Source organism: Polypterus senegalus, chromosome 11, assembly GCF_016835505.1.
Source record: "Polypterus senegalus isolate Bchr_013 chromosome 11, ASM1683550v1, whole genome shotgun sequence".
Lineage (NCBI taxonomy): Eukaryota > Metazoa > Chordata > Cladistia > Polypteriformes > Polypteridae > Polypterus > Polypterus senegalus.
This window is the reverse complement of record NC_053164.1, coordinates 149360720-149387846: the sequence shown is the minus strand read 5'-3', so window position 1 is coordinate 149387846 and position 27127 is coordinate 149360720. Positions and strand designations below refer to the sequence as shown.

General features: G+C 43.2%; 1 protein-coding gene across 1 annotated transcript; it reads right to left on the bottom strand.

The window, feature by feature from the left end:
• LOC120538619 (taste receptor type 1 member 3-like) lies at window positions 1-24868 on the bottom strand. Its single transcript, XM_039768005.1, has 6 exons — window positions 24672-24868; window positions 22025-22325; window positions 21163-21945; window positions 5066-5275; window positions 4871-4985; window positions 1-1151 (listed from the first exon to the last, which is right to left on the bottom strand). Exons 1-6 carry the CDS (start codon window positions 24866-24868, stop codon window positions 229-231), a joined length of 2529 nt encoding a protein of 842 aa, XP_039623939.1. The 3' UTR covers window positions 1-228.
• Window positions 24869-27127: the final 2259 nt, after the last annotated feature.

Genomic DNA, 27127 nt, shown 5'->3' with positions numbered 1-27127 from the left:
TTATTGTTAAATGTTCGTATGGATGTGAGCTAACACTCTTGAAGCTACCAAAACTAAAATTGAAATCCGGGAATTTCAAAGTAGATGGATAGTGAAGAAGCATTTGGGTTATTTGTAGGTATTCAGGAGAAAACATGTCAAGGCACAATCTTAAGCTCAGAAAATAAACATTTAAAAGATATCAAGGCAGCTAAATGAAAAGGATGTGTGAGGTCTTGACCATTAATTCTATTGGGAGTCCACAGTTCTGATAGAGCCAGGCTGATCCAGGCTGGCACGTGGCAGAAACCCATTAGTACCAATGTTAGGTTTGAAGAGTAGGAGGCGACACTTGGGCAGGAAGTATGAGCCTTGGATGCTGTAGATACAAACTAGACCAGAGAAGACTTGAATGCAAGGAACATTGAGACCCTTAGATGTGGCATAAGTAGGTAAGAAAAAAATCCAAGAGATAATGAAGACACTCAGAGAAAAAGTGGCCTGCCTTCCAGTGTTGTAGGACCAAAGATCCAGCCGGCCTACTGTCAGTGCCAAAGCTAGAGCAGCAAGTATGCAATTGTAGCATATAGAGAAACCAAAAAAGATATTGGATCCCTCAAAGCACTCCAGCAACACCAGGTTGTCCAAGATGTCATAGTTAGGAATAACTGCAGGTGGGTTTAGCCACAACCACAGGAAAAAGTTCACCACCTGTGGCAACAGGGATATGGTAAAGACAAGAATGCGGCCTGTGCAGCTCTGTAGGCTAACTTGGCAACACAAGGTGGATGAGTGAGGAGGCCTCAGGGGCCACGCCAGCATAGCAGCAATGCAGACAGTGAACCCTGCCGAGAAGAGAGGCTGGCGCGCAAGGCAGGTACTGGGGGAAGGTGGTCCAAGAAAGAAGGGGAGGCTTGTGCAGCTGCTGAAAATGGAAAGAAGCATAAGAAAACAAGAGGCACCTCCAGCCTCATGAACCATATGGCTCTGATGTTGACAGACGAAGACTAAAGCCACAGACAGCAACACAACCATAGCCAATATGGAGAAGAACAGTAAAAATATGGTGGAGAAGTTTGTCCAGCTGCGCATCTCAACAATGCGATCCCGGCAGTTGCTGCTGCGAGGATATGACCATTGTTCAAGGGGGCAAGGGCTGCATATGTTGGAATCTGTAATGAAATAAAATACAAAAATGTTACTCCATATCAGGTTTCCTTTATATTATCTTATTATGGACTTACTATTCAAGACCACAGAAAGTTGTTGCCTTGTGTTATTGAACAGATGTTTGAGTCAAGTGTGCATAACTAATAGGTAATTGTAGCCTTTTGATGTGTAATGGGTGCACAACAAACTTGACCCTACCCCTCTCCATTTTACATCCTCACTTGTTGAACCTTGCAGCAAACTTTTACCTAAAATAACTGCCCTGTTGTCTCTCACTGTATATTTATGAGATAATAACTTTCACTTGATTGCTTAAGGAATATTTTTTAGGTTACTGAACTGATCAATGTGTAAAATAAGTGACCGATTTTTTGACATCAGTCAGTAGATGAGTAGCCTTAGGTGCCATTTCCTTTGCAAGTGAATTGAAGGTAATTATGAGAATAACATTTAACATAGGGGCATTGAAATTAATCCTTGTAAAATCCCACTGGAGATTGACAATATTTGTTTTGTGATCAGTAGCAAAAATTATTATTTTTTGCATAAGAACAGAGCATCATTTCTAAAACTCTGATTTTTCTAAAGCAGCATATACTGAATGTTGTCACCCATCTTTCTGATTTTGAGTTCAAATGCCATAAGCATTCTACAGCCAGAGTCATGGTTGTCATTGATGTAGTGCATAGCTGCTGTTAAAAAGGTGTTTTCAGTAAGTGTCCCTTCAACCCATACTTTATTGGGTGTCACAGCACACCCATCTCTCTATTATAATAAAATAATCCTGGGACAAGACAAAACTGTTTCGCCTGGGACGAGACATGACTTTTTCAGGGGGATACTTTCACGTCCCGCGAGATGAGACTTTGTGCCAAGAGATTTAACCACTCCCAGGGCCAGCAATAAAAGACAAAGAGTAGGTGACAAAGTAGAACATTGTAAAGAATTTCATTGTAAAGAATTCAGAAATGTTTGCACAATATACATGCAGAGCAGGTTAGGAATAATGAAAGTACTAGAATTTTAAAGTCTCAAAAAAATGATAGTAAAGATCGCATTAGCGCAAACAAATGGAAATTATTACTCAGCGAAATAACGGAATAACAAAAAGAGATTGAATATATTCTTTGGATTTAAACTTTAAGTTGGTGACTTGTAGATCATATAATTTGTGTTGCTATCAGTGTTTCTTAACCAATGAAGAGGCGTATCAGCCAGAATTAAAAGATTTGTTGTTTGGTGTAAGTGAAATCCAAATATTTGAGCGGCAGAGATGTGAAGTGGCTGGCGCTTAGCGCAGGCCAAAAGGGTTGGCAAGCGAAGTGAGCAGAGGGCGATGCCGCCTAGTACTTAATAAAATGTGTGTAATTTCATCCACAACTGCTGCTCTAGGGTTTTGTACCCTCTCACTCATATCCCATGATTTTTGTGAAAATGGTACAAATGCTGTAATGATATTAAATGTGTCGATTTTAAACACAAATTTAATAGCTTTAAAATGATCATTTTTAAAGATAGGGTGTAGTTGGTTACCAGGGGCCTTATGTATAACGCCGTGCTTAGAACTCACACTATAACATGGCGTAAGCACAAAAGTGGGATTGTGCGTACGCACAGAAAAATCCATATACATAAATCTGTACGTAAGCAAACTTCCACGTTCTTTCACTACATAAATCACAGTCAGCGTGAAAAGTAACACACATGCACGCACCTACTGTCCCGCCCCGTCTCCTCCCAGAATTACACCTCCTTGAATATGTAAATCAATATAAATAGCCCTTAAGCTCAGCCTTCTGTGAAAAGAAAATGGGAAAAACAAGAGGGAAAATAGAAGAATTTCAGCGAATACCAAGTGGAGGCAAAGAAAAACGTACTATTTGTTAGCTTCAACAGTGATATAATCAACAAAAGGAAGATGAGTGTCGGAGAAACTCGAAAACTCAAGTTCGTAGTTCACAGTCCCCGAAATAAAAAAGAAGTTGTCAGATATCAAAGTTGCCATGAAAAGGCAAGTCGTAACCCACTGTCTGAGTGTCATATGAAAGCTTATTAGAGTACAGAGAAAAACAAAGGCACACAGTGGGAAAAAAGCATGAAATGTCAACTTTAATCGTGAAATTTCCACTTTAATCATGTATTTTATTTTGTAATTAAAGTAGAACATCATAAACTTCATCTTAAAATCGTTTAATTTGCTAGTTTCTCAAATCTCATCGTAACTAAAGTAGCACGTTAAATGCTTTGTTTTGTATTTGATCTTCTATGTGCTCTATGTGTGTGAATCACTACGTGCTTCTTAAACCGGCTTTCTCTTCCTCCGACAGGACACGAATCCATTACATTCATGATATTACAGCTCTCAGAATAATTAAAATACTGAGATGTATACTTGATATCATTTTCATGATGATAGGAGTTAACTCATGTTATTAAACATGGGAACACAGTGGCGCAGTGATTGTTCGTGTCTCACACAATATGCTTGCTGCGCCATGCACGACCTTCGATGAAATACTTTATTGTAGCAGTACTGTCTGTTTCAGACATACTAACCTCCAACTCTTGTCCTTACTTTTCTTTCTCCAAATAACCAATCGCCACACAATCAGCTCTGTAATAGATGTTAAGATATCTGTAAGCCTAGAATGCCAATTCTTCAAAACTTTTAAGGAACATTGAAATATCTTCATAGTACGTGTTTAATTATTCTATCTATCCTTCCAGTGTCAGCACAAGCAAGAATACATTGCGAGGCAGGAAAAATCCGTGAACTGAGCGCAAGCTCCTAGCTAGCGCTGCGACACCGTGTCCTTGCATGTTTAATTATTAACAATATAGATTATTTAAATGAAGTTAAAGTTTTATCTGTATAATATAATAAACATATTTTTCTGCATTTCGTCTTAAAATGATATCGTCATCATATGTAAATGTGCGCTTTATAAAGTGGCTGAGGTTGTGCAATATTATAACTGTAGTGCACGTTTACAGTGAGGTGATTTTACTTACAGTATAAGTACAAAGCATTCTACAAGGAGCACTTGATGACTGATTGATTGCATTTATAGTTTTTGAGGTGAAACTCTTTCTGAACCGCAAGATCTGTACAGGAAAGGCTTTGAAACGTTTGCAGTATGAGTGCAGTTCAATAGACAGCATGGCTGAGGCAGCGTATGCTTGATGCTGTATACCGATACTTCTCTTTCTCAGTTTCTGTAGATCTTTGATTCCCCACTCAGATACAGTGATATAAATATTCTGAGTGGTGCTGTGAGAGTAATATGGGAAAAGATGATCCATTGTGGCAATCCCTAACGTAAATCTGAAAAAGAAAGGGTAACCAAACAGGAACAGTAGCACTGCTTTGACGCTGGGTGCCACCAGTCTGCAAAACCGAGCAGAGAACTTGCGTATGCCGGGGTATGAGGTACCATGGAAATGTGCGTGGCTTTACACCAAGTTTAGGTTTTATACATTGTGATTTGAACGCGGAAACGTTCTTATACAATATTATTTGTACGTATGCACTGTTTATACATGAGGTCCCACTTTGCCTTTGTGCCAATCTGTGTGTGTACACAAGCATGAACATAGCAGCAGGTCAGTGATTCATGTTCTGGTGTATGACTCAATGATGGCAAAATTATGCTTGACTGACTGAAACCTTGTTTGACTATGAGTTTCTGTCTTGGTGTACACTTCTGCAAGTTATACTTACCATCACTTATATTGCTGAAGGTTCCTGCTGGACAGTCATCACACTTGCTACAGCAACCGCTTCCCCTTTTCACTTGGCCATCTTCACATTGACTGGAGCAGTTTGACCCGGGTGGCTGGGAGTGGAGGAAAGACTTAAAATTTTGTATAAGGTCACAACACTTCACACACGCAGATGCACCCAAATCCTGCTTACCCTGTTATCGGGTGTGTTCCAGTAAACATTAGGGAGGTCAAGGCTTAGCTTTCCATTGATGTACTTTCCTACAGTTACTATGCTGGGGGTCCCACCCTGATGCCATTGCCAGTTAACAATCTCATAGATACTTGGAGGATCTCCTTTGCTGTTGAAGCTGATGGGAGATGTTTCCAGTGTAAAGTTCACTTTCCACAGCTCCTCTACAAGCTGAAATGACAGGATAAACAACTTTTGTAAAACTCCTTCCAGCACTGAACTCACCCCTTACCTATTCCATCTATACTAATAAAAGGCAAAGCCCTCACTCACTCACTCACTCACTCACTCACTCACTCACTCACTCACTCACTCATCACTAATTCTCCAACTTCCCGTGTGGGTGGAAGGCTGAAATTTGGCAGGTTCATTCCTTACAGCTTCCTTACAAAAGTTGGGCAGGTTTTATATCGAAATTCTACGCGTAATGGTCATAACTGGAAGCAGTTTTTCTCCATTTACTGTAATGGAGATGAGCTTCAACGCCGTGGGGGCGGAGTTTCGTGTGACATCATCACGCCTCCCACGTAATCACGCAGTACATAGAAAACCAGGAAGACCTCAAAAAGCGCTGAAGAAAACATGCATTATATAATTGAGAAGGCAGCGAAACAATAAGAAGCGAGCGAGTGACATATACAACCATATTCATGAGTTCTGCTACTTCGGAAACAAAGCACGATGTAAACCTACACTTTAAATTAAGTTCATAGACAGGCTGCCGCTGGCGTTTGTAATTTAGTGCCTGCCCATATAAGGCCGTCCGTCAGCGGCAATCCAATAGCAAACTACCACAGGTGAAGGACTGTGCTTATGGAGAGGAAGATGAGATGGTCAGGGTGGTGTTTGACACAAACTCAGCGAAACTGCGAGAGAAAGTTTTAAGTGCCAGGACTAAGGTAACATTAAATACAGCCATGGACATAGCACGAGATGGCACCAGCACAGCTGGGAACCTTCGATGCATGTACACCGAGTGGCTCACGTGAACTGACGCAGTGCACAGATAAAAAGCAACAGTTCCAAAGAGCTGAAAAAAACCGAATTACACAACTGAAAAGGCAGCAAAAAATATGAAGCGCCTGATACATACAAGCATATTCATAAATCCAACTACTGCGGAAACAAAGCACACATTGGAAAAAGTCAATGTCCCGCTAAAGGAAGACAGTGTAAAAAAAACCCGTGCATGCAGTGTGTCAGGTCTCAGATAAAGAAGAAGACGAGCTGTTTATTGATGCAGTAAGAAACGAATCGATGAATGAAACCTGTCATCTTTACAACGATTGACAAACACGGAATGTAACTTGAACACAACACATCCTACCAATACGAACCTGATTGAAAGAAATAATGATAATCAAATCCTTGATGACAGCAACACTCAGTAACACTCACAAAACAAATACTGTATATTGACAGTCATGTTACGTTATATTTAAAATGTTCCCTTTTCTTTTTCTATCTTTTTTAACACACTACTTCTCCGCTGCGATACGCGGGTATATATATATGTATATATATATATCCCGATCTACATACTCGAATAATGGATACTTTATTAGCCATCAATGATTGTTTTGGTAAAGCCATACTCAGTGTATTCATTAGATGAACGGTAAAAAAGTAAGAGCGAGGGGAGGATGACTTATTGAGGCATGCAGGCTGTAGTGCGTGTCAACTCTATCTGAATTGCGATCACATTTGAAAAAATATATCTTTTCAAGTTCTATTTAGTCCATATGTGTCAAACTCAAGGGCGCGGGCCACATCCGGCCCCGCGTGTAATTATATCCGGCCCGCGAGATCATTTTATATACTCTGTTATTATTATTAATGGCCCGGGTATATGAAGCGCTGGTAACACAATAAACTACAGATCCCATAATGCAGCGCTTCAGCTGCCTTGCCGAAACACTTACCGCGTTAATCAAGTCTAGCTTATGATGCTGCAAGTTATTGCGAAGCTAGCTCACACGATGCTGAAGAGAAAAGTTGATTCTGAAAATAGAGCCTTTAAAAACCGATGGGAGGCTGAGTATATGTTTACTAAACCCGTGTGTCTCATTTGTGGAGCTAATGTGGCTGTAATTACAGAATTTAATCTAAGACGGCACTATGAGACAAAACATCAGGGTAACCTGAATGCAATGCAGAAGATACAGAAAGCAGAAGAATTAAATAATAAAATAAATTAAAGAATCTGACACTTCAGCGGACGTTTTTACCCGTGCACAATCACAAAGTAATTTCAAGTGAAGCTGCTTTTATGGGAGACACAAATGCACCAGTGCAATTTGCCCCACTTTCCCTGTTGCCAAGTAATGTTAAACCAAGTCGTCACTACGGTGTTCCCAAATACGCACTTTGCTGATAAACTGAGCGCACTGAGTTTGCACGGCGCTTTGGTGACTTTGAAGAACAAAAAGTCCGTCTACATGCGGCTCGAACCTTGTGCATGTTTGGTAGCACATATCTGTGTGAGAAGCTCTTCTCAGTGATAAAGACTAACAAAACAGCACACAGGAGTCGCCTCACTGATGAGCATCTGCAATCCATCCTGAGAATCTCCACAACACAGAACCTCACAGCAAACAGAAACGAACCTGTTGCCAAAAAAAGATGCCAGGCATCCAGCTCTAAAATGACATATGAGCAAAGACAACTGAATGATTTGATTTGTTATTGCTGAAAGGAACACATTTTATTTATATTTCTAGGTTTTGTTATGCAGCATGTTCATATTTGAATTTGCATAATTTTGACAGGATATATTTTTATGGAGAGCAAAATCTTTTGGGATATTTAAAATCTAAGTTTATTTTTATATAAAATTACATAAGAGTAAAGAAATTTGAATGTTTGTTCTTTTAACGTTTACTTTATTTCTAACTTGTATAATTTAGACAGGATATATTTTTATGGAGAGCAAAATATTATAAGTTGTTTAAGGTTTGAGTTGATTTATTCACGAATAATATTCCTGTCTGTTTTTACCATTCCTACCAAAGATATTTCTGTCGACTAAATAAAAATTCCTTCTATTTAAAATTTAAATAGAACTTGAACAAATCTGATAGTTCATAATATCCACGCAGACTTGCACGTAAGAGCGGGAGTTATCCGTTTTAACAAGCAGCGTATTGCACTGATACGAAATAGCTGTGTGTGTATATATGTAGATATGTATGTATATGTATATATGTTTATATATGTGTGTGTGTATGTATATATATATATGTATTTGTGTGTATATATGTAGATATATATATGTATGTATATATGTGTGTGTGTATATTTATGTGTACATGTATAGATATGTATATATATATATGTTTATGACAGCAACACTCATCACTCACAACAGTGGCAAAACAATTACATTGACAATCATGTTACGTTATTTTCAAAATGTTTCCTTTTCTTTTTCATTGCTTCTTTAACACACTACTTCTCCGCTGCGAAGCGCGGGTATTTTGCTAGTCCTATCATATTACCCAGTGCACATTGCCTATAATCCTGTCCTCATGCATATAGACATTTTATTGATAAACTGGGCTGTGTAAGTCTGTCCAAAGGAGTGTTTGTGTGTCCTCCCAAGTGTGATTTCTTCCTTTTCATATGTTGTTACAGGGATAAGCCTTGGCTACTCACAACCTTCAGCATTGAAAAGTAAGCTCACAAATGCGATAGATGCCATGGAATACTAAAGAGATTCTCGGTGTCTATGTGGGCAGCTTTACATTTTGAACCTTAAGGGATACTTTTTACAGTGTGGATTTTCGATGGGATGGATGGGGGTGGGGGATAGGGAATTTGGCATTATGATAGGGTTGGTGCTGTCAGCTTTTGATGCAAATATCTATTTAGGATCCTTTCTTAACTTATGTATTTCACTTATAACATTCAGCCTGCAGTGCTGTGCAGTTATTAACACTACTGTTTCACAGCTACAGAGTCTTGGGTTTGAATTTAGGAGCCAGTCACTGTCTCTGAGGAATTTTCATATTCTCTTCATGTTTAGTCTCGGGATACACCATTCTTTCACCCACATCCCAAACACATACGCAGTAAATTAATTGGTGACACTCAATTGGCCCCATAAGGCTGAGCTGTGAATTTATATGTGTGTGTATGAAATGTACATAAATGTACAATGAACTGGCATTGCCTTCTGGTTTTGATTGCTGCCTTGTTCCTGATGCTGTCCCTGACCCTAACATGGAATGAACAGACTAGATGAATGGATGTACAACAGCCATTGTTGAACGATAAATTACAAGGACAGCTTTCTTTTACTATTTTTTTTTTGTCCTTTCTCAAGTTACCACACAGAATACATTTTACACACCCCCATCCCACAGTCCCTGATGTTTATACTCCGAATTCCACTTAATTTCAAAGTCAAGCTACAAGATATGGGGTGACAAAGACATTTGTAGTACTGTAAATCCTATTCATTGCTTGCTTTTAGAATAGCTTAGAGCAGCATGTCACTCTTCTGATTTTCTAAAGACTATTAAGTACACCATCTGTTCAAAATAACCTTTAATGCTTGAACCAATGAACTTGCTCATTTGCTGCTGCTGTTTTATGCCTTTTAATTTTCAGTTATATTTAAATGTAATTGTAACTGGGCAGCATGGTAGTGTGGTGACAAGCACTGCTGCCTCGCATTTCTAGAGTCCTTGATTTAAGTCCTGGCCTGGTTACCTTCTGTGTGCAGTTTGCATGTCCTCCCTGTATGTATGTTCTTTTTTCCTTGATACCCCAGTTTTCTTTACTTATATATATATATATATATATATATATTGTAAGGACCGAGGAGACAGTAGCAAGGGTTGGGGTTTTCCGGCCCGTATATTGTAAACACAACAAAAACAGGTCAAAATTATAAACAAACAGTTCATAATCGCGCGCCGACTCCTGGCGTCGCGGCCATTTTATTGGGGAGGAGCGGAAGTGGAGGAATGCGGGAAGGACGCAAGGGAGGATGGGAAGGATGGCGTCAGGGCAAGATGGCGGAGGAAGGCGGAAGTATCGCACTGCGGTCAATCCAGGCCTATGGTGCAGGAAGGTCTTTCTTTCTATGAGGAAGCAGAGGGAGAAAGTTAATACCCACCATTCCCTGGCGAGTGGTTTCCCAGGTGCTGTCGAATCAATCCGCGCCTCCTACTGGCGTGCGTGACACGATCCCCCTTAGCCCAGGACCGTCAGGTGGGCGGACCTAACCGAGAGGTCGTGAATACGAGAGAGGGCATCGGCATTGGCCTGAAGGGTGCCCGCCGATAAGTGACAGTGAACTTATCGGCTGTAAGTCCAGGAACCACCTGGTGACCCAGCGGATTCGACTCTTTGTGTAGGGACATCCACTGAAGTGCAGCGTGATCAGTCACCAGAGCGAATTCGCGACCCAGCAGGTAGTACGGAGGTGGGTCACTGCCCACTTAATGGCCAAGGCCTCCCTCTCCACTGCAGCGTGCGGGTCTCCCGGTCCATCAGTTTCGGCTAAGGTACATCACAGGGTGCTCGACACCATCGGCGCTTTGGCTCAGCACGGCACCCAGGCCTGTGTCCGGCGTCGGTCTGGAGAATAAGCGGGAGCCCAAAATGGGCGTCCGTAACACAGGTGCCGGCGTTAGGGCCTTCTTTAGGTCACTGAGCGCGTGTTCTGCTTTGTCGGTCCACACCACGTATAGGGGCGCCCTTTTTGTCAGGTCAGTCAAGGGTGCTGCTCTTTGGAGAAGCGAGGAACAAACGGCGGTAGTAACCGCAAGCCCCAAGAAAGCCTGCACCTGTTTCTTGGTACTCGGACGGGGCCATTCTAAGATGTCTTTAACTTTGGAGCTCTGTGGCGCACCTGTCCTTGTCCCACGAGGTAGCCTAAATATTTGGCCTCCTTTAATCCAAAAACACTTCCGGGGTTTATGCGGAGGCGGCTTTAGCCAGTGTTAGGAGGACAGCTGCGACCTGCAGTAGATGCTCCTCCCAGGTGCGGAATAGATGACAAGCGTCATCCAGGTAAGCGGCGCTATAGGACTGGTGGGGCTTCAGCACTCTATCTACCAGGCGTTGGAAGGTCGCGGGGCCCGTGCAGCCCAAATGGGAGGACCTTGTACTGCCAGTGCCGCTAGGGGTGCTAAAGGCCGTTTTCTCCTTTGCGGATGCCGTTAAAGGAATTTGCCAATACCCTTTTGTCATGTCAAGGGTAGTCAGATATCGAGCCGTACCCAGCGCTCAAGGAGGTCGTCAATGCGGGGCATGGGGTAGGCATCGAACTTGGAGATCTGATTCAGGCGTCTAAAGTCATTACAGAACCTCCAGGAGCCGTCTGGCTTGGAGGCGAGGACAATAGGGCTGGACCAGGGACTATGGCTCTCTTCAATTATGTCCATGTCAACATACGTTTCACCTCCAGTTCGACCTCTGCGGCGTTTTGCCTCCGGAGTCGGTAGGGCCTCTCGGACGATTACCCGGGCTCCGTGACTATATCGTGCTCAATCAGCGGTCCGGCGGGTGACTCGCTCACTACCTCGGGGATGGCTCGGGTGTTTGGGCTAACTCCTGCGCTGCTTGGGGTCAGCTCTTCGCCGAGGTTAAGGGCAGTTGTGCTTGCGAAAGGGAGAGTGACCTACGGGGCTGGGAGCTCCTCTCTATCTCTCAGGGCTTTAACAGGTTGACATGATAGATCCTCTCACTTTCGATTCGGCGATTGGGCTGTTTCACCAAATAGTCGGCGAGTCCTTTCTCTCCTTAACCTCGTAAGGCCCTTGCCAGTGGCGAGCAGCGAGTGGGAGGTGGGGCGAGCACCATAACTTCGGTCCCAGGCGGAACTCCCTGAGGGCGGAGTTGCGGTTGTAACACGGGCCTGCGCTGCTTGCGCCGAGTCCGTGCTCTTTTAGGAGGGCCTGATCTTTGTGAGTGGTCGGCGCGGTTGCTCGTACTCAAAATGTTAGAGGAGGGAAGAGCCTCGGCCTCCCAGCCTTCTTTTAGGATGTCGAGGATTCCCGGGGTTGTCGCCCGTATAGTAATTCAAAGGGGAGAAGCCTGTAGAGGCCTGGGGTACCTCCCGGTAGGCAAAAGCACGGCGGGAGGAGCTGGTCCCAGTTCCTGCCGTCAGCGCTGACTACCTTGCGGAGCATCTGCTTAAGCGTCTGATTAAATCGTTCGACCAACCCGTCAGTTTGCGGGTGATAGACTGGCGCTTTCAGGTGCTTTATCTGCAGTAATTTGGCTACCTCCTTGAGCGTATCCGAAGTGAAGGCGTACCCTGGTCGTGAGGACCTCCTTGGTATGCCAGCGTGAAACAAATTAACCAGTTCCGTGCGATGCTTTTAGTATTAGCGGGCGCGGGGAACCGCCTCTGGGTACCGGGTGGCATAGTCCACCATGACTAGGATATACTTGTGGCCACGGGTTGAGGGCTCCAGGGTCCCACCAAATCGACCCCTATCCTTTCAAAGGGATGTCCACGAGGGAATAGGGACTAGAGGAGCACGGTCCCTCCTAGGAATCTGGCGGGTCTGGCACTCGGACAGGATTGACAGAACCGCGGACCTCCTCATTGATCCCAGGCCAGTAAAAGCGGGCTTAATCCTCTCCAGTGTTTTTGGCCCGAGGTGGGCCTAGGAGGTGAGCATGTGCCAGCTTCGCATATCTCCGCCCGGAAGGTGCAGCGGAATTAGCAACAACTTCCGCACCTCGCCCTCATGGGTAGCCACTTTCGGTACAACAGATCATTCTCAAGGACAAAGAAGGGTTCAGCGGTGTGGATCCGTCCGCTGTTGAGCTGTTAGGCAGAACGACGCATTCGGGCAAAGCGCGGGAGTCATCATTCCACTGCTCCCTCTTAAAGGAGGCGGCGTGGACGAAATTGATGGTCCAGGCGCGAGGAGTCTTGGGGCCTGGGCCGGGAAGAGTTCCTGGCTAGTCCCTTCTCCGGCGGAATCTTCGGGTCAAGGTCCGTAGCCACGGAAGGTCCCCGAGACACCAGCGCCCATAGGGCCTGCCCTTGTGCGGCGTGGAGGCGCGGGAGGTGCCTTTTCCCCTCATAACAAGATCCAGCGAGGCCCGGGGCGGCGAATGGCTTACCGCTGATTCTTTTAGACCAGTCTTGTCCCAGAATCACTGGGAAGGGGGTCAGGTAACACAGCGACCGTCATTTGGATTGGTTCCCCTTCCAGGTGACATAGCAGTGGCGGAGCGATATGACCTAGTCCCCCATGCACACAGGTAACCAACAAATGCTGTTTTAACCACTGTTGCGGTAAGACAAGCGGCGAGCAACAATGGTAATGTTGCTGCGGAATCAAACAAAGCCACCACGGCGTGCCCATTTAGCAACACCACTCCCGTGTCCGGACTCGCCAAGGGATGCGGCGGGTACAATACCTCTCCGATGATGTCCAGCTGCAGTCCATAGGCTCGGGCGATGTGATGGGGGCAGTTTGGCAGCAGGTGGCGGTCTCGCCACACTTGAAACAGCGGCGGACCCGGCCTCTCTCTGGCTCTGGCTGGCGCTTCTGCAGCGTCGAGGGCTTCGGGGTGGCCGCCCGTCCCTGCGGTTCCAGCGAGCAGGCTTTTCTGACCCCCAAGTGGAGGACCGCCAACTGGCGCTCCAGGGCGTCGAGGAGGCCCGACATGTTCTGATAAGCGTGTCCCGGACCTGCTGGGCGGGAACTGGGCATCGCATTGACCAGGCCTTCACAGGCCACCCGCTCGACCACTTTCCGCCCGTCGGGGCTCTCTGGCGTAGCCAGCGGCCCATCTTGCCCCAGAACTTCGAGCGCCTGGGCGGCGGGCGGGTCAAAGACCCAGTTCCGCCATTCGACGCCTGCTGGCCGGGCTAATGCCGTAGCGGGCCAGTATTTGGGCTTGAGGAGGTCGTAATTAGCGGCCTCCTCCTCAGGAGGTCATAATAGGCCCATGGCGCGTCCCTTCAGGTATGGCGCCAAGATGGGCGCCCACTCGGACCGCTGCCACTTTCGTTCGGGTGGCGTCCTCTCAAACATGCCCAGGTAGGCATCGGCGTCCTCGAAGGGCCCGCCGGACCATAGGAGGCGGCTGCCTGGCGGGTCTGGTCTCGCCCGTTGGGCTTCCACTAACCTGCCCGTGGCCTCCAGCTCCCGGTGGTGGCGGCTTGCGCTTGCTGCAGGGCCTGGAGCTGGTCGTTCATTCCTGCAGCACGTGTTGAGGTCCTGTCCCTCCGTCATTCCGGGATCTCTCTATCCTGCCGACTCGCCACTTGTAAGGACCGAGGAGACAGTAGCAAGGGTTGGGGTTTTCCGGCCCGTATATTGTAAACACAACAAAAACAGGTCAAAATTATAAACAAACAGTTCATAATGCGCGCCGACTCCTGGCGTCGCGGCCATTATTGGGGAGGAGCGGAAGTGGAGGGATGCGGGAAGGACGCAAGGGAGGATGGGAAGGATGGCGTCAGGGCAAGATGGCGGAGGAAGGGCGGAAGTATCGCACTGCGGTCAATCCAGGCCTATGGTGCAGGAAGGTCTTTCTTTCTATGAGAAAGCAGAGGGAGAAAGTTAATACCCACCATTCCCTGGCGAGTGGTTTCCCAGGTGCTGTCGAATCAATCCATGACCTCCTACTGCGTGCGTGACAATATATATATATATAAGCATGAAGTCAAAGGAATTGTCTGTTGAACTCAGAGACATGATTGTCTCGAGGCACAAATCTGGGGAAGGTTACAGAAACATTTCTGCTGCTTTAAAGGTCCCAATGAGCACAGTGGCCTCTATCATCTGTAAGAGGCAGAAGTTAGAAACCACCAGGACTTTTCCTAGAGCTGGCCGGCCATCTAAACTGAGCGATCGCGGGAGAAGAGCCTTAGTCAGGGAGGTGACCAAGAACCCGGTGGTCACTCTGTTAGAGCTCCAGAGGCCCTCTGTTTAGAGAGGAGAACCTTCCAGAAGGACAACCATCTCTGCAGCAATCCACCAGTCAGGCCTGTATGGTAGAGTGGCTAGACGGAAGCCACTCCTTAGTAAAAGGCACATAGCAGCCCACCTGGAGTTTGCCAAAAGGCACCTGAAGGACTCTCAGACCATGAGAAACAAAATTCTCTTGTCTGATGAGACAAAGATTGAACTCTTTGGTGTGAATGCCAGGCGTCTTGTTTGGAGGAAACCAGGCACCGCTCATCACCAGGCCAATACCATCCCTACAGTGAAGCATGGTGGTGGCAGCATCATGCTGTGGGGATGTTTTTCAGCGGCAGGAACTGGGAGACCAGTCAGGATAAAGGGAAAGATGACTGCAGCAATGTACAGAGACATCCTGGATGAAAACCTGCTCCAGAGCGCTCTTGACCTCAGACTGGAGCGACAGTTCATCTTTCAGCAGGACAACAACCCTAACACACAGCCAAGATATCAAAGGAGTAGCTTCAGGACAACACTGTGAATGTACTTGAGTGGCCCAGCCAGAGCCCAGACTTGAATCCGATTGAACATCTCTGGAGAGATCTTAAAATGGCTGTGCACCGACGCTTCCCATCCAACCTGATGGAGCGTGAGAGGTGCTGCAAAGAGGAATGGGCGAAACTGGCCAAGGATAGGTGTGCCAAGCTTGTGGCATCATATTCAAAAAGACTTGAGGCTGTAATTGCTGCCAAAGGTGCATTGACAAAGTATTGAGCAAAGGCTATGAATACTTTCCATTTTGGAATAAGGCTGTAACATAACAAAATGTGCAAAAAGTGATGTGCTGTGAATACTTTCCAGATGCACTATATATATATATTTTTTTTTTATTTTATTTTATTATACTTTATTAATCCCGAAGGAAATTACTTGGGTTTTTTTGCATAACCCTTGGGGTCAGAGCGCAGGGTCAGCCATTGTACAGCACCCCTGGATCAATTGAAAGTTAAGGGCCTTGCTCAAGGGCCCAGCAGAGTAGGATCTCTTTTGGCAGTGACGGGGATTCGAACCGGCAAACTTTGGGATACCAGCACAGATCCTTAGCCTATGATTAGATTAAGCAGGTTTGAAGAACAGATGAAAGGAGGAAATTTATTACCTTTTTTACTTAAAAATGGTGAGTTTTGCACTGTATAATATATGGACATACGATAACATTAACATCTGTGTCAAGACCCCCTCAACATGCTGATATCTATTGTTTGCAATTTTAAGAAATGTTATTTGTGCCTAAAATAAACCATTTTAAAATATACATAAAAGACACTTAAATCTTTTGTTTACCCTACTTTTAAAAGTGTGCCAAATTTGAAAGGTACATTTACAATAAAGATTTAAAAATGTAAAAATTAAGAGCTACCTTTTGATGGTTTTATTTCTTAGTTATAAGAGATAGAGCAAAGCAGCATGTTTTAAAATTGGTCCTCAGAACCAGAAATAAGCAAATCAGTATAGTGCAACCCCCACATGTTTGTCATTTCAGGATAACATAACAACATTGAAAGGCCAATCGTCCCTTTTTATAACCCATAGGAAACTTAAGGGGTGGTAGGGGCCTCTCATGAGCAGACTCTGAAACTAAATGAATGCAAGGAGGCTGAAGTACAGAAACAAAATGGGGTTTGTTATAACAGAAATAAATAATAAATTACAAAAAGGACCCAGCAAACTGGAAATAGTGGTATAACAAAACATCAGACTTACTGTCCTCTGTGCTTTTTATAGAATTTCAAGAGTTTCTATAGAGTTTCTAACCCTATCTTCCTGATAGGGTGGATGGTCTTCCTTCCTGTCTTACAATACTCCATGAGATTGCTCTTCCTTCAATAACTCTCAGTCTCTCTCTCTGTATATCTGTCTCTGTCTCTGTCTGTCTCACTGTCTCTCTCTCTCTCTCTCTCTCTCTCTCTCTCTTCCTCTTTTCTCTGGTCTCTTTTTCTCTCACCAAGTGACTTTCTACACTAATCCTATCGATACCAATCCCATTTGACCCCCTCATGAAATTGTTTCTTTGGTAAATCCAGAAATTACTTAGAGGATCATGGAACTCCTTAGAAAGCCCATGTATCTATTTTTTTCTCACATTCCCTCATAAACGGCTAGACCAACACCTGGGGCCTCATGTATAAACGGTGCGTACGCACAGAAATGTTGCGTAAGAACTTTTCCACGTTCAAATCGTGATGTATAAAACCTACACTTGGCGTAAAGCCACGCACTTTTCCACGGTACCTCATGGCTTGTCGTACGCAAGTTCTCCGCTCGGTTTTGCAGACTGGCGGCACCCAGCATCAAAGCAGTGCTACTGTTCCTGTGTGGTTACTCCTTATTTTCCTGGCGGCTTTATAAATACACTGAAACTAACCGCATATTGTTTATTAGTGTAATGCATCTGATTGTAATTAACTTGTAACAATATAATGGTCCAGGGAATAGCCATAGTATTCCAAATACCATAACTGCTTTAGCGTTGTTACTCTCACTTCTCCTTCTTCTTCTTCTTTCAGCTCCTCCCGTTAGGAGTTGCCACAGCGGATCATCTTTTTCCATATTACTCTCACTGCACAACTCGGAGTATTTATATCACTGTATCTGAGTGTGAATCACAGCAGCAGCTGATCGGACAGAGAATTATCGGTATACAGCTTCAAGGACACGCTGTCTCAGCCACTGCAAAACGTTTCAAAGCCTTTCCTGTACGGACCTCGCGGTTCAGAAACAGTTTCATCCCAAAAACTTTAAATGCACTCAATCAATTGCTCCTTGTAGAACTGTTTTGTATTTATAAGTACAATCACCCCACTGTAAACTTGCACTACAGTTATAATATTGCACAACCTGAGCCACTTTATAAAGCGCGTATTTACATATGATGACGATATAATTTTTAAGGTGAAATGCAGCAAAATGTTTATTAAATTATACAGATAAAACTTTAACTTCATTTAAATAATCTATATTCTTCACTGGGAGTATCGTTAAGGATAGAATAATTAAACATGTACTACGAAGATATTTCAATGTTCCTTAAACGTTTTCAAGAATCGGCACTAAGCTTATAGATGGCTTAACTTCTATTACAGAGCTGATTGTATGGCGATCGGTTACTTGGGGAAAGAAAAGCACTGACTGCAGTGATGGCTACGCCAATATATATTGAATATAAAACAGAAAGAGAAAATAACAACACAGCTAAAAACGCAGCAACACATTTTGGCAAAAGTTAAATGCTTGTGTCATGAGCACGAGGCGGCTATGCAGTGTCTGCAACGGACGAGGCCATCCACCGTGCATAAGCTACCTTACTGACGGGCGAAGGAGCCACTGATTCTTCCTCTGCCCAGTGCCACCACAAGCCTAGAGCCGCCCCTGAGTACTGCTGCAATAAATTATTTCATCGAAGTGAAACACATGTTTAATAATGTGCTTTAGCTCCTATCATCATGAAAATGATATCACGTATACATCTCAGTATTTTAGTTATTCAGAGAACTGTAATATCACGAATGTAATGGATTCTGTGTCCAGTTGGAGGAAGAGAGCCGGTTTAAGAGGCAAGTAGTGATTCACACACAAAGGCACATAGAAGATCAAATACAAAACAAAGCATTTAACGTGCTACCTTAATTACGATGTGATTTGAGAAACTGGTTAATTAAAAGATTTTAAGATGAAGTTTATGATGTTCTACTTTAATGACAAAATAAACTACGTGATTAAAGCGGAAATTTCGAGATTGAAGTTGACATTTCGTGCTTTTTCCCCACTGTGTGCCTTTTTTCTCTGTACCCTAATAAGCTTTCATATGACACTCAGACAGTGGGCTACAACTCGGCTTTTCACGGCGACTTTGATATGTGACTTCTTTTTTATTTCCGGCACTGTGCGATTTTGTGAATGTGAGCTTTCAAGTTTCTCCAACACGCTAAGTCACTCGATCAACTTCATTTTGTTGATTATACCACGGTTTATTTGAACAAATAGTATGTTTTTCCTTTGCCTCCACTTGGTATTCGCTGAAATTCTTATATTTTCCCCCGTGCTTTTCCCATTGTCTTTTCACAGAAGGCTGCGCTTAAGGGCGATTAATATTGATTTGCATATTCAAAGAGGCGTAATTCTGGGAGGATTTGGGGCGTTACATAAAGCGCGTGCACGAGCGTTTGTTTTCACGCTGATTGGGATTTATGTAGCGGAAGAACGTGGAAGTTGGAGTACGCACAGATTCCTGAATCTGGATTTTTCTGTGCGTAAGCACATTTCGGCTTTTGTGCTTACGCCATGTTATAGTGCGAGTTCTACACACGGCGTTATACATGAGGCCCCTGGTCATCACAGAATGTACCAGGAAGCCATGTATAGGCTAAAAGGCAAACCTGCTATCACATGTTAGTATTTACATTTGCTGTTACTTAAATATATTTGTACCTGTGAAGTTTTTATCTCATAGTATTACATCTGGACATAGTTCCATCTATCAGTGGTGGTCTGGTGTCACTGTCAGTGTTACAGTAGCAGTGTATTTAGTGACCTGATCAGTCAACATTTTGACTGTCTTGTACTACTGCATTTTCCTTGCAATTATAGCCCCTACCATGGCCTCTGTTATACTGCTTAAATCAATTCAGGGCTGTGGGAAGCCTCTTCCTATCCTTGTTGTTATGGCCAGTTAGAAAGTGTCTTGTTCCAAGAATGCATAAAATTAAATAAACTGGTCGGAAGAAGACTAAGAAGGTGTTTTTAAGATCTTAGAGTGTAGCCTAAGAGAGAGAGACTTAGCACAGGAAAAGCTGCATCACCACTAACAGAGCCAGATCTGGCTAAGGTAGATTTACTTTGGAGCAGAGGTAGAACTAGCAGTTTGTAACCCCAATGTAAAAATCATGCACCCCATTTCTGATATCTAAGGGTGGACAGCTGGGGAGATGTTGGGAGGGTCTACCCTGAGTGATTCTTCTCTGGTGATGAAGGGTTAGTTAAATATTGTTAACCAGAACAGAGGGCTACATGAGTACTAAAACCAAAATATGAGACACAAAAATGAAGATGAGAAAAACAAGGCAAGAGTTCAAAACTGTTACCAAAATCCTAAGTTTAGATCTGTGAATCATTAATAATATGTCTTTATCCAAAAACTTAGACAATGTGAGCAGCACACTGCCATCACTTTAGCAGTAGCATTTGAAACCACAATGTAGTGTTTCAGCAACCACATGTCTACCAACTGCTATAGTCCATCCTTGATCGGGCACCAGTCCATCACAGAACATACACCTTAACATATTCTTCAAGGGACACTTTAGATCCACCAATTATGTTAAAAGGAGAATCCTTGATGTGTAGGAGGACACAGGGAGAACGTGCATACTGTACAAAGACATTACCTAGACACAGATGTGAACTCAGGACACAAGATCCATGAAACAGCAGTGCTAACCACTGTGCCTACTGAATCCATATTAAAAACAATGTTACCAGTTCTATTAATCTTCCTACATCTGGCCAAGTACTCCAAATCCATTAATGGCCCCTATCCTAAAAAAGAACTTAACCATGGATGTTCAAGACAGCATAAAATGAGAAGCAACATAACAGTAAGTCGTCTTCTCAGAATGTACTATTGTAGTTATTTTGCTTACACCAAGTAGTTTATTTAAACTCTTTAAACTCATCCAGTGTTAGTCTACAATGTAATGAACTTTAAATTGTAGAACATTCATCTTCAAGTGTAGCTTCTGTGATGGATGAGGTGCATGTTTCATGAATAGTGGGCAGATGTGACTCTATGGGCTTGTCAAATCATTCTGATTGACAGTGATGGTGAGCATTTTTTGGCTTTATGCTGTTAAATAAATCCTCAGTAAAACCAGAAAGAATTTTTCTCTGTTATTTGTACATAAGCACTGAGTGTTTTATTTCATCTGCCCTTCACCACTACCATATTTTTGAATTTGCTTCAGCTTTCAGAAGACACAGTTTGTTGTAAAGGAATTTCATATTTAACCTATTCTCTCTGTTCCACTATACCACATCTGCAGTTTGCTGTATTTCCGTACCCCACTGTTAAACATTTCCATCCAAATCTTGCTCTCACTGCCTTCCCACCTTACTTACCTTTTGAGTGCACACCTTGCTCTTCAGGCAGCCACTCTGGTTGCACTGCAGCAGGGAGTGCAAGGCATGAGCAATGACATATACGCTGGCGTATGTGGCAAATGAAGTGCGTCTCTGGGTACCCCCAAGTAGATAGCTGTAGTTCTGAAGGGTGAAGCTATAGCACTCTGCACAATTGGGGAAGCAAACTCCCTGACTAAGATCACCACCTGCCTGGCACTCCTGCCGTGGCCTGCTGGACATCCGTTTCAGCCACTTCTCCAGGAAGGGCTCAAACCCAGGCATTCGCCCTTTCTGCAGAGCCAGACCCAACACACCACCGGCTTTGCCAACATTAGGAATATCCGCCACCCTGCGGGAGGCCGTCCAGCCCTCGCTGCCGATCCACACCTTCCCTGATCCGTAGCCCTGGCTCACAGCCTCCTGCAACAGGGCGGTGGCATACAAGTCATTGGCGAAGAGCACGGTGCTGTTGGACTGGACTGACTTTAGAGTAGACAGGATCTGTCCCAGCTGAGCGTTACTCTTGGCCTCCACCCTCTGAGGCAGCAGCTGCCAGTGTGAAATGCAGATGCTGTGTTGTTCTGCTAGGTTGATGAACTTTGTGCAACCTCCTCGACCGTACTCATCATCTGTGCAGAGCAGTGATACCCAATTCCAACCAAGTTGGTGCAGAAGTTGCAATATGGCTTCTGTCTGAACATTGTCACTTGGAATCATGCGGAAAAAGGTGGGAAATCGCTGGCGGTTAGTTAGGGCCTCACTGGATGCTGAATAGCCAATCTGCAAGACAGCATTAATACACAGAATAAGGCTATCTGACAGTATGCCCTTGACAATACCCCCTTCAAAAATAGCTAACCTGTGGAATGTGGAAATGTCCCAGGAGTCGGGCAATGGGTATGGTCTCCTCTGAAGTGGTTGGTCCCACAACTGCTATAACACGAGGCTGGTAGTTCATGTAATCACACTGCACAGCAACACCATTGCTGTCTCCCTTGGACACAAAGCGAAGGCTTGGTGGCACTGTACCTAACATCTCCATGCAAGAGTCATAGACCTCATATCCAAGTTGAACCCCTGGAAGAAGGTCTGTGGCCTGGTTTATTTCATCAATGGCAAAGATCATTGTCAAGAAGTAGCGGTAACCAGAGGGATAGAAGCTGAGGGAGAGAAATTTAGACCACCAGAGCAAACAATCAATAAGGGAGAAAATGATTGGAAAAAAAGGAGAGAATCAGAGATGGGAGTTGGATGGGCCCATAACAACATGAGAAGAGAAGCAAACCATTCAGCATAATATAGGTTGTCATTTACCTTAGCAATCTGAAAAATATAATTGAGTCAACATTTAAAGGTCCCAACTACAATACACAGTAGCAGTTTTCATGTATCTATAGTTCTTTGTATAAAGAAATATTAATCAAAATTAAAGCAAAATTTCCTTTCAACCAATTTTCTTCTGTGTTCTTACTAAAGATCAGATGTTAAAGTGACAACTGCTATCCACCCCACATTCTCTTTTTTATTTTTAAATAGTTATGTCATCCCACAATCTTAATTTGCTTAAACCAAAAATATTCAACTTCTTCATTTTTTTCATATTGCACATATCCCATAATCCTGTCATAAGTCTACTAGTTAGAATATAATATAGTATCACAAGAGAAGGCAATATAAAAGAATTAAGATTACTGTAACTTTAAAAAGAAAAAATATAAAAACTGAATACGTGTTAAAGAAAGAAAACACTTTGGAAAGTTGAACAGGCAAAGAATTCTTAGTAGTAAGTTAAGAGACAACATCACAAAGCCTGTATTCTTTCTATGCCTAAATATACATTTTTCACCCATGGGGTGGCTCAACCACTTGCTCAACAAAGTTGCATGAAGTATGCAAGTTCTCCCCTATCTTTCTCTTTTTCTGTGCTCTGGCATTTTCTTTACCTGACTAACACTGGATACTGTGTTCAGGGATCATTTTGTTATTTGGCACACAGTATTAATCCCAGAGGCAAAATTGTTGTTTCACATAACCTTTGGGGATCAGAGTGCAAGGTCAGCCATTGTAAAGAACACCTGGAGCAAATTTCAGGTTAAGGGCCTTGGTCAAAGAGTAGTGTCCTTTGTATCGGTAACGGGATTTGAACCAGCAAACTTCCAGATACCAGCACAGATCCCTAGCCTAAGAGCTACTACTCTGCCTTCCTAGTCAAGTTTGGAATTCACTTCCCAAGTGAGGGGGATGGAGCCCCTACTTTTGCATCAAACACACCAGGCTAAACTTCCCTCTAGTAAACCATTGTGTTCCTGAAGTCCGGGCCTTCAGTTACCTCTAAAAGACATATCTAGGCTGCCTGACATGTTATCGTCTTCATAGTATAGGGAAAACTGAGCAAAACTGTTACCATTTGGGTTGCTAGGCTTGTACAGGTCTGTAAAAGCATTGCCATTTCATCCTGACCTGGAGGATCCACTGCTTATGCAGGGCATAGAGTTTTCTACATCATATCTATACCATCATATGTCCTATTTCATCCTTCTGTTTCTCTCTGTCAAGGCCATGCTAGGCCCCGCCCTGCCCAGTGTTCTTTTTTCCTGGCTGTAATCCACAGGCCATTTATCCAGCTATCCTTAGATACTGCAGCTAGAAAGACATTTAGATAAATAAGTAGATATGGAAAGTCTGAGCTAGACAGATAATGGCAATTTATTGATTCTTTTGCAGTATACGAGAAAAATAAAAATCACAGCATACTGTACAGTATGTGTGCATCTGTGCAGTTGGCTTTTAGTAATCAGGATTGTAAATCAGATAAGCTGATCTAAAAGAAAGGATCCAGACAGTTAGAGATAGGTTAATAATATCAGACTTAATGCTAAGGTTTTCTGGTTTGTATCTCATTATTTTTCATTAACAAATTCTTATTTATTTGATGCAATATTTTTCACGGTAAAAAACATCACAAGGATCTTCTCAAAGCAGACAAGATGAATGTATAAAAAGAACTAACTAGGTATAATACATGATATCTTAAAAAAACAAATCACTGATAGTGCTAATTGCAGATGTGAACTAAAGGGCCCTACCTGGAAGAACTGATCAAGTTTCCCAGGAGTCGGGTAATGGAGTCGAGTACCTGCGTCAAAACAGAGTGGCTGACACAGGAGCCCAGAGGAGGTTTAAAGGGACTGTGAAGCAGAGAGGCCATCATTCTCTATGAAAATTCATCCAAGGCCAGTTTTTATCACTTTGATGGCAATGGTAGGGTGTTGTACTCTGTTATCCATTATGGATGAAATGAAAAATCAAGCAAAATGACACCTTTTATTGGCTAACTGAACACATTACAATATGCAAGCTTTCGAGGCAACTCAGGCCCCTTCTTCAGGCAGTTACACTGAAGAATGGACCTAGCTGATATTGCCATTTTACTTAGATTGTGGTGGTTAACTTGACACTACATGCATTACTATGCATTACACAGCTCATGTTCAGTTGGCACTTACCTGTCACAGGTAATGAACTCCGGCTTTGTTCGGGAGTCAAGATTTACAGCTCTGGAGTGTAAGGAGAAGAGTCCACCAATGACGTAGTCTCCAGGCAACCTGAACTGTTCATTGTTGTCAAAGAGTGTTTCTTGGGGATTCCCCATATGCCATAGTAGAGCAAGCACTGTTTGATAGACATGCCAGTTCATGGCCATAACGATAGGTCCTAAGACAGAGCAGCTTCTGATTGCCCTGCAGCCATGGGTGCATTTATACATGCATTTGCATAGTCATTTTGACTTATTTGAATAAAGAAACCAAGAACGACTTACATCAGTGTACTTTGTCTGCCATCTGCCAAGAGGTTAGTCTGGGCAACATTGTGCTTTGAACCTTAGATTATAAATTAAATGAAACAGAATTATGTATACACAGAAATATGTCAATATCAGGTCTGAACATGAGATATGGTAGGGTCAGGTGGAAATGAGGGCTGATGGATATGGACCTCTAAATACTGTATAGTGTAAAGTGAAGCAATTCAGCACCAGGTTTAATTCAAGTACTGTATAGAAGAGTTGCGAATAGCAGGACAATACTTCACCAAAGTGTGGATTTTTTGGTAGATAAATTGCAATAATCAGGTTAAATAAAGAAAGCCTTTAAAAGTGAGCTACAACATAGCCAGCTTTTCCTGTAGGTAAGAAAAATATGATATGGAACAGCAGCCCTTAAAGAGTATAAAGGACAGGAAAGGTGGTGTCAGGTAAAAAGGTTTAGATTAAACCTGGTAAGAGAATTTAAAGAGAAGTTAAATCAAAGTGTCATGACTAAACAAGAGATGGGATCAGCAACACTGAAGATGTGCCAGAATTAGGATAATCCTTTGAGTAAATCAGAGATGTGAAAGGGTCAAGTTTGATACACGGTCCACCTGTTTACCAGCATTTGTGTAGTCAGTGATGCTAATAAACATGTGCTTTGCATTTCTGCTTTGTTTAGCACACACTGTTCTCCTGTGCTGCCATGCATCAGCAGCTGTCATTTGTATCAGCACCATCATATACAAATATCCCTTGTGATCAACTAATTTAACTTCATTTTATAGTTTTTAATGCTGTGCTGTCAGAAGTGGTTACCTGATACTCAATATCACATGACCAAACTGTACAAAACTGAACTGAAAACTTGGGGGGAAATTAACATGGTGTAGTAGGTTATTTCCTTTATGATTAACAAGGTGAGGCATTTCTCTTGAAGAAGTGAACAATTTGACATTCATTAATTTCCTAATCTCTATTATTTTTATGCAGCATTTTGGGGGTACAGGGAACATCTGTATTCTTCTAGAAAGAAGACTGTTACTTTTTATGATTTTCCACTGGCTGTATAAATTATAATGAATGAATCACAAGGCTGCCAAATATGAAATGCTATATTTTCAAATCTAATTCAACATCCTTTGATCATCATATCTGTTGAGTAGCAGTTATTTCATTTGTACCTCTAACTAAAATCTTCAGCTTGCATATCCAAACAAATGACAAAAGAATAACCCTTATTCATTCCATCCATTGTCAAATCCAGTTAATCCAATTTCATACTTTCAGCCTTTTCCAGTTGCGCTGGGCACATGGAAGAAACAAACTCTGGAGGGGATACCAGTCTTTACAGTAGTCATACATTCACACACGTTCAGTCAGTTTAGAGTCACACATTAGCACCCATATCTTTGCAGATATGGAGGGAAATCCACACCACTGTGCCACCCACTGATGGATCAACAAATGCAATACATTCTCATGTATTTATTTTATTTTTTAACAAGGATAATCTGTTATTGGTCTTTTGAAGGAAAGCATAATTAAGGGTGACTGGTCATTATGTGTGAAGGTGTCTAAAGTGCATGAATTACTGCATGTCTGGTATGGCTGGGATTGTAGACAAGCAAGGCCTAAAGAAAATCAAAGCTCTATAACCGATTTTACAGATTTTGCACATAGTTTATTTATCTCCTGTCTGCATTTTAAAATGCTTTAAATCTTTAAAGTGCAATTAGGATAACATTTTAAGTTTAATTCACACAATTTAACACTTTTTTTTCAAGAGTGCTTCATGTAAAGTACTGAGCTGTAATTTTGAATTTCAAAATGCCTATCATATTTACTGTCATACAAATGATTTTATCTATTGTAATGGATGGCCGGCCATTTATCCCGGCCAATACCCCCAAGCCGCCAGGTGGAGCCCTCCTTGCAGCGAGGAGGTCCCCAGAAGACCAGCAGGGCATCATGGACATTGGAGTTTTTATGCAAAGCCCTGCTGGATGCCGTGGGGGCCACAGGAGGGAGCTGCAGGGAGGACCGAGGGCTTCTTCGTGCCCTGTGACCCGGAGGTTCGTCTCAGGAAGAGCGACGGACTTCCGGGTTGAAGAAAGGGACTATTTACCCTGACCCGGAAGGAAAAAGGACTTG

Coding starts and splice junctions, on each gene's coding strand:
- LOC120538619 (XM_039768005.1), bottom strand. CDS start 24,868: ATGGCCATGAACTGGCATGTCTATCAAACAGTGCTTGCTCTACTATGG. Junction 22,326..24,671: donor GAGTTCATTACCTGTGACAG/GTAAGTGCCAAC, acceptor TCTCTCCCTCAG/CTTCTATCCCTCTGGTTACC. Junction 5,276..21,162: donor GCAAGGTGTGCACTCAAAAG/GTAAGTAAGGTG, acceptor CTGTCATTTCAG/CTTGTAGAGGAGCTGTGGAA.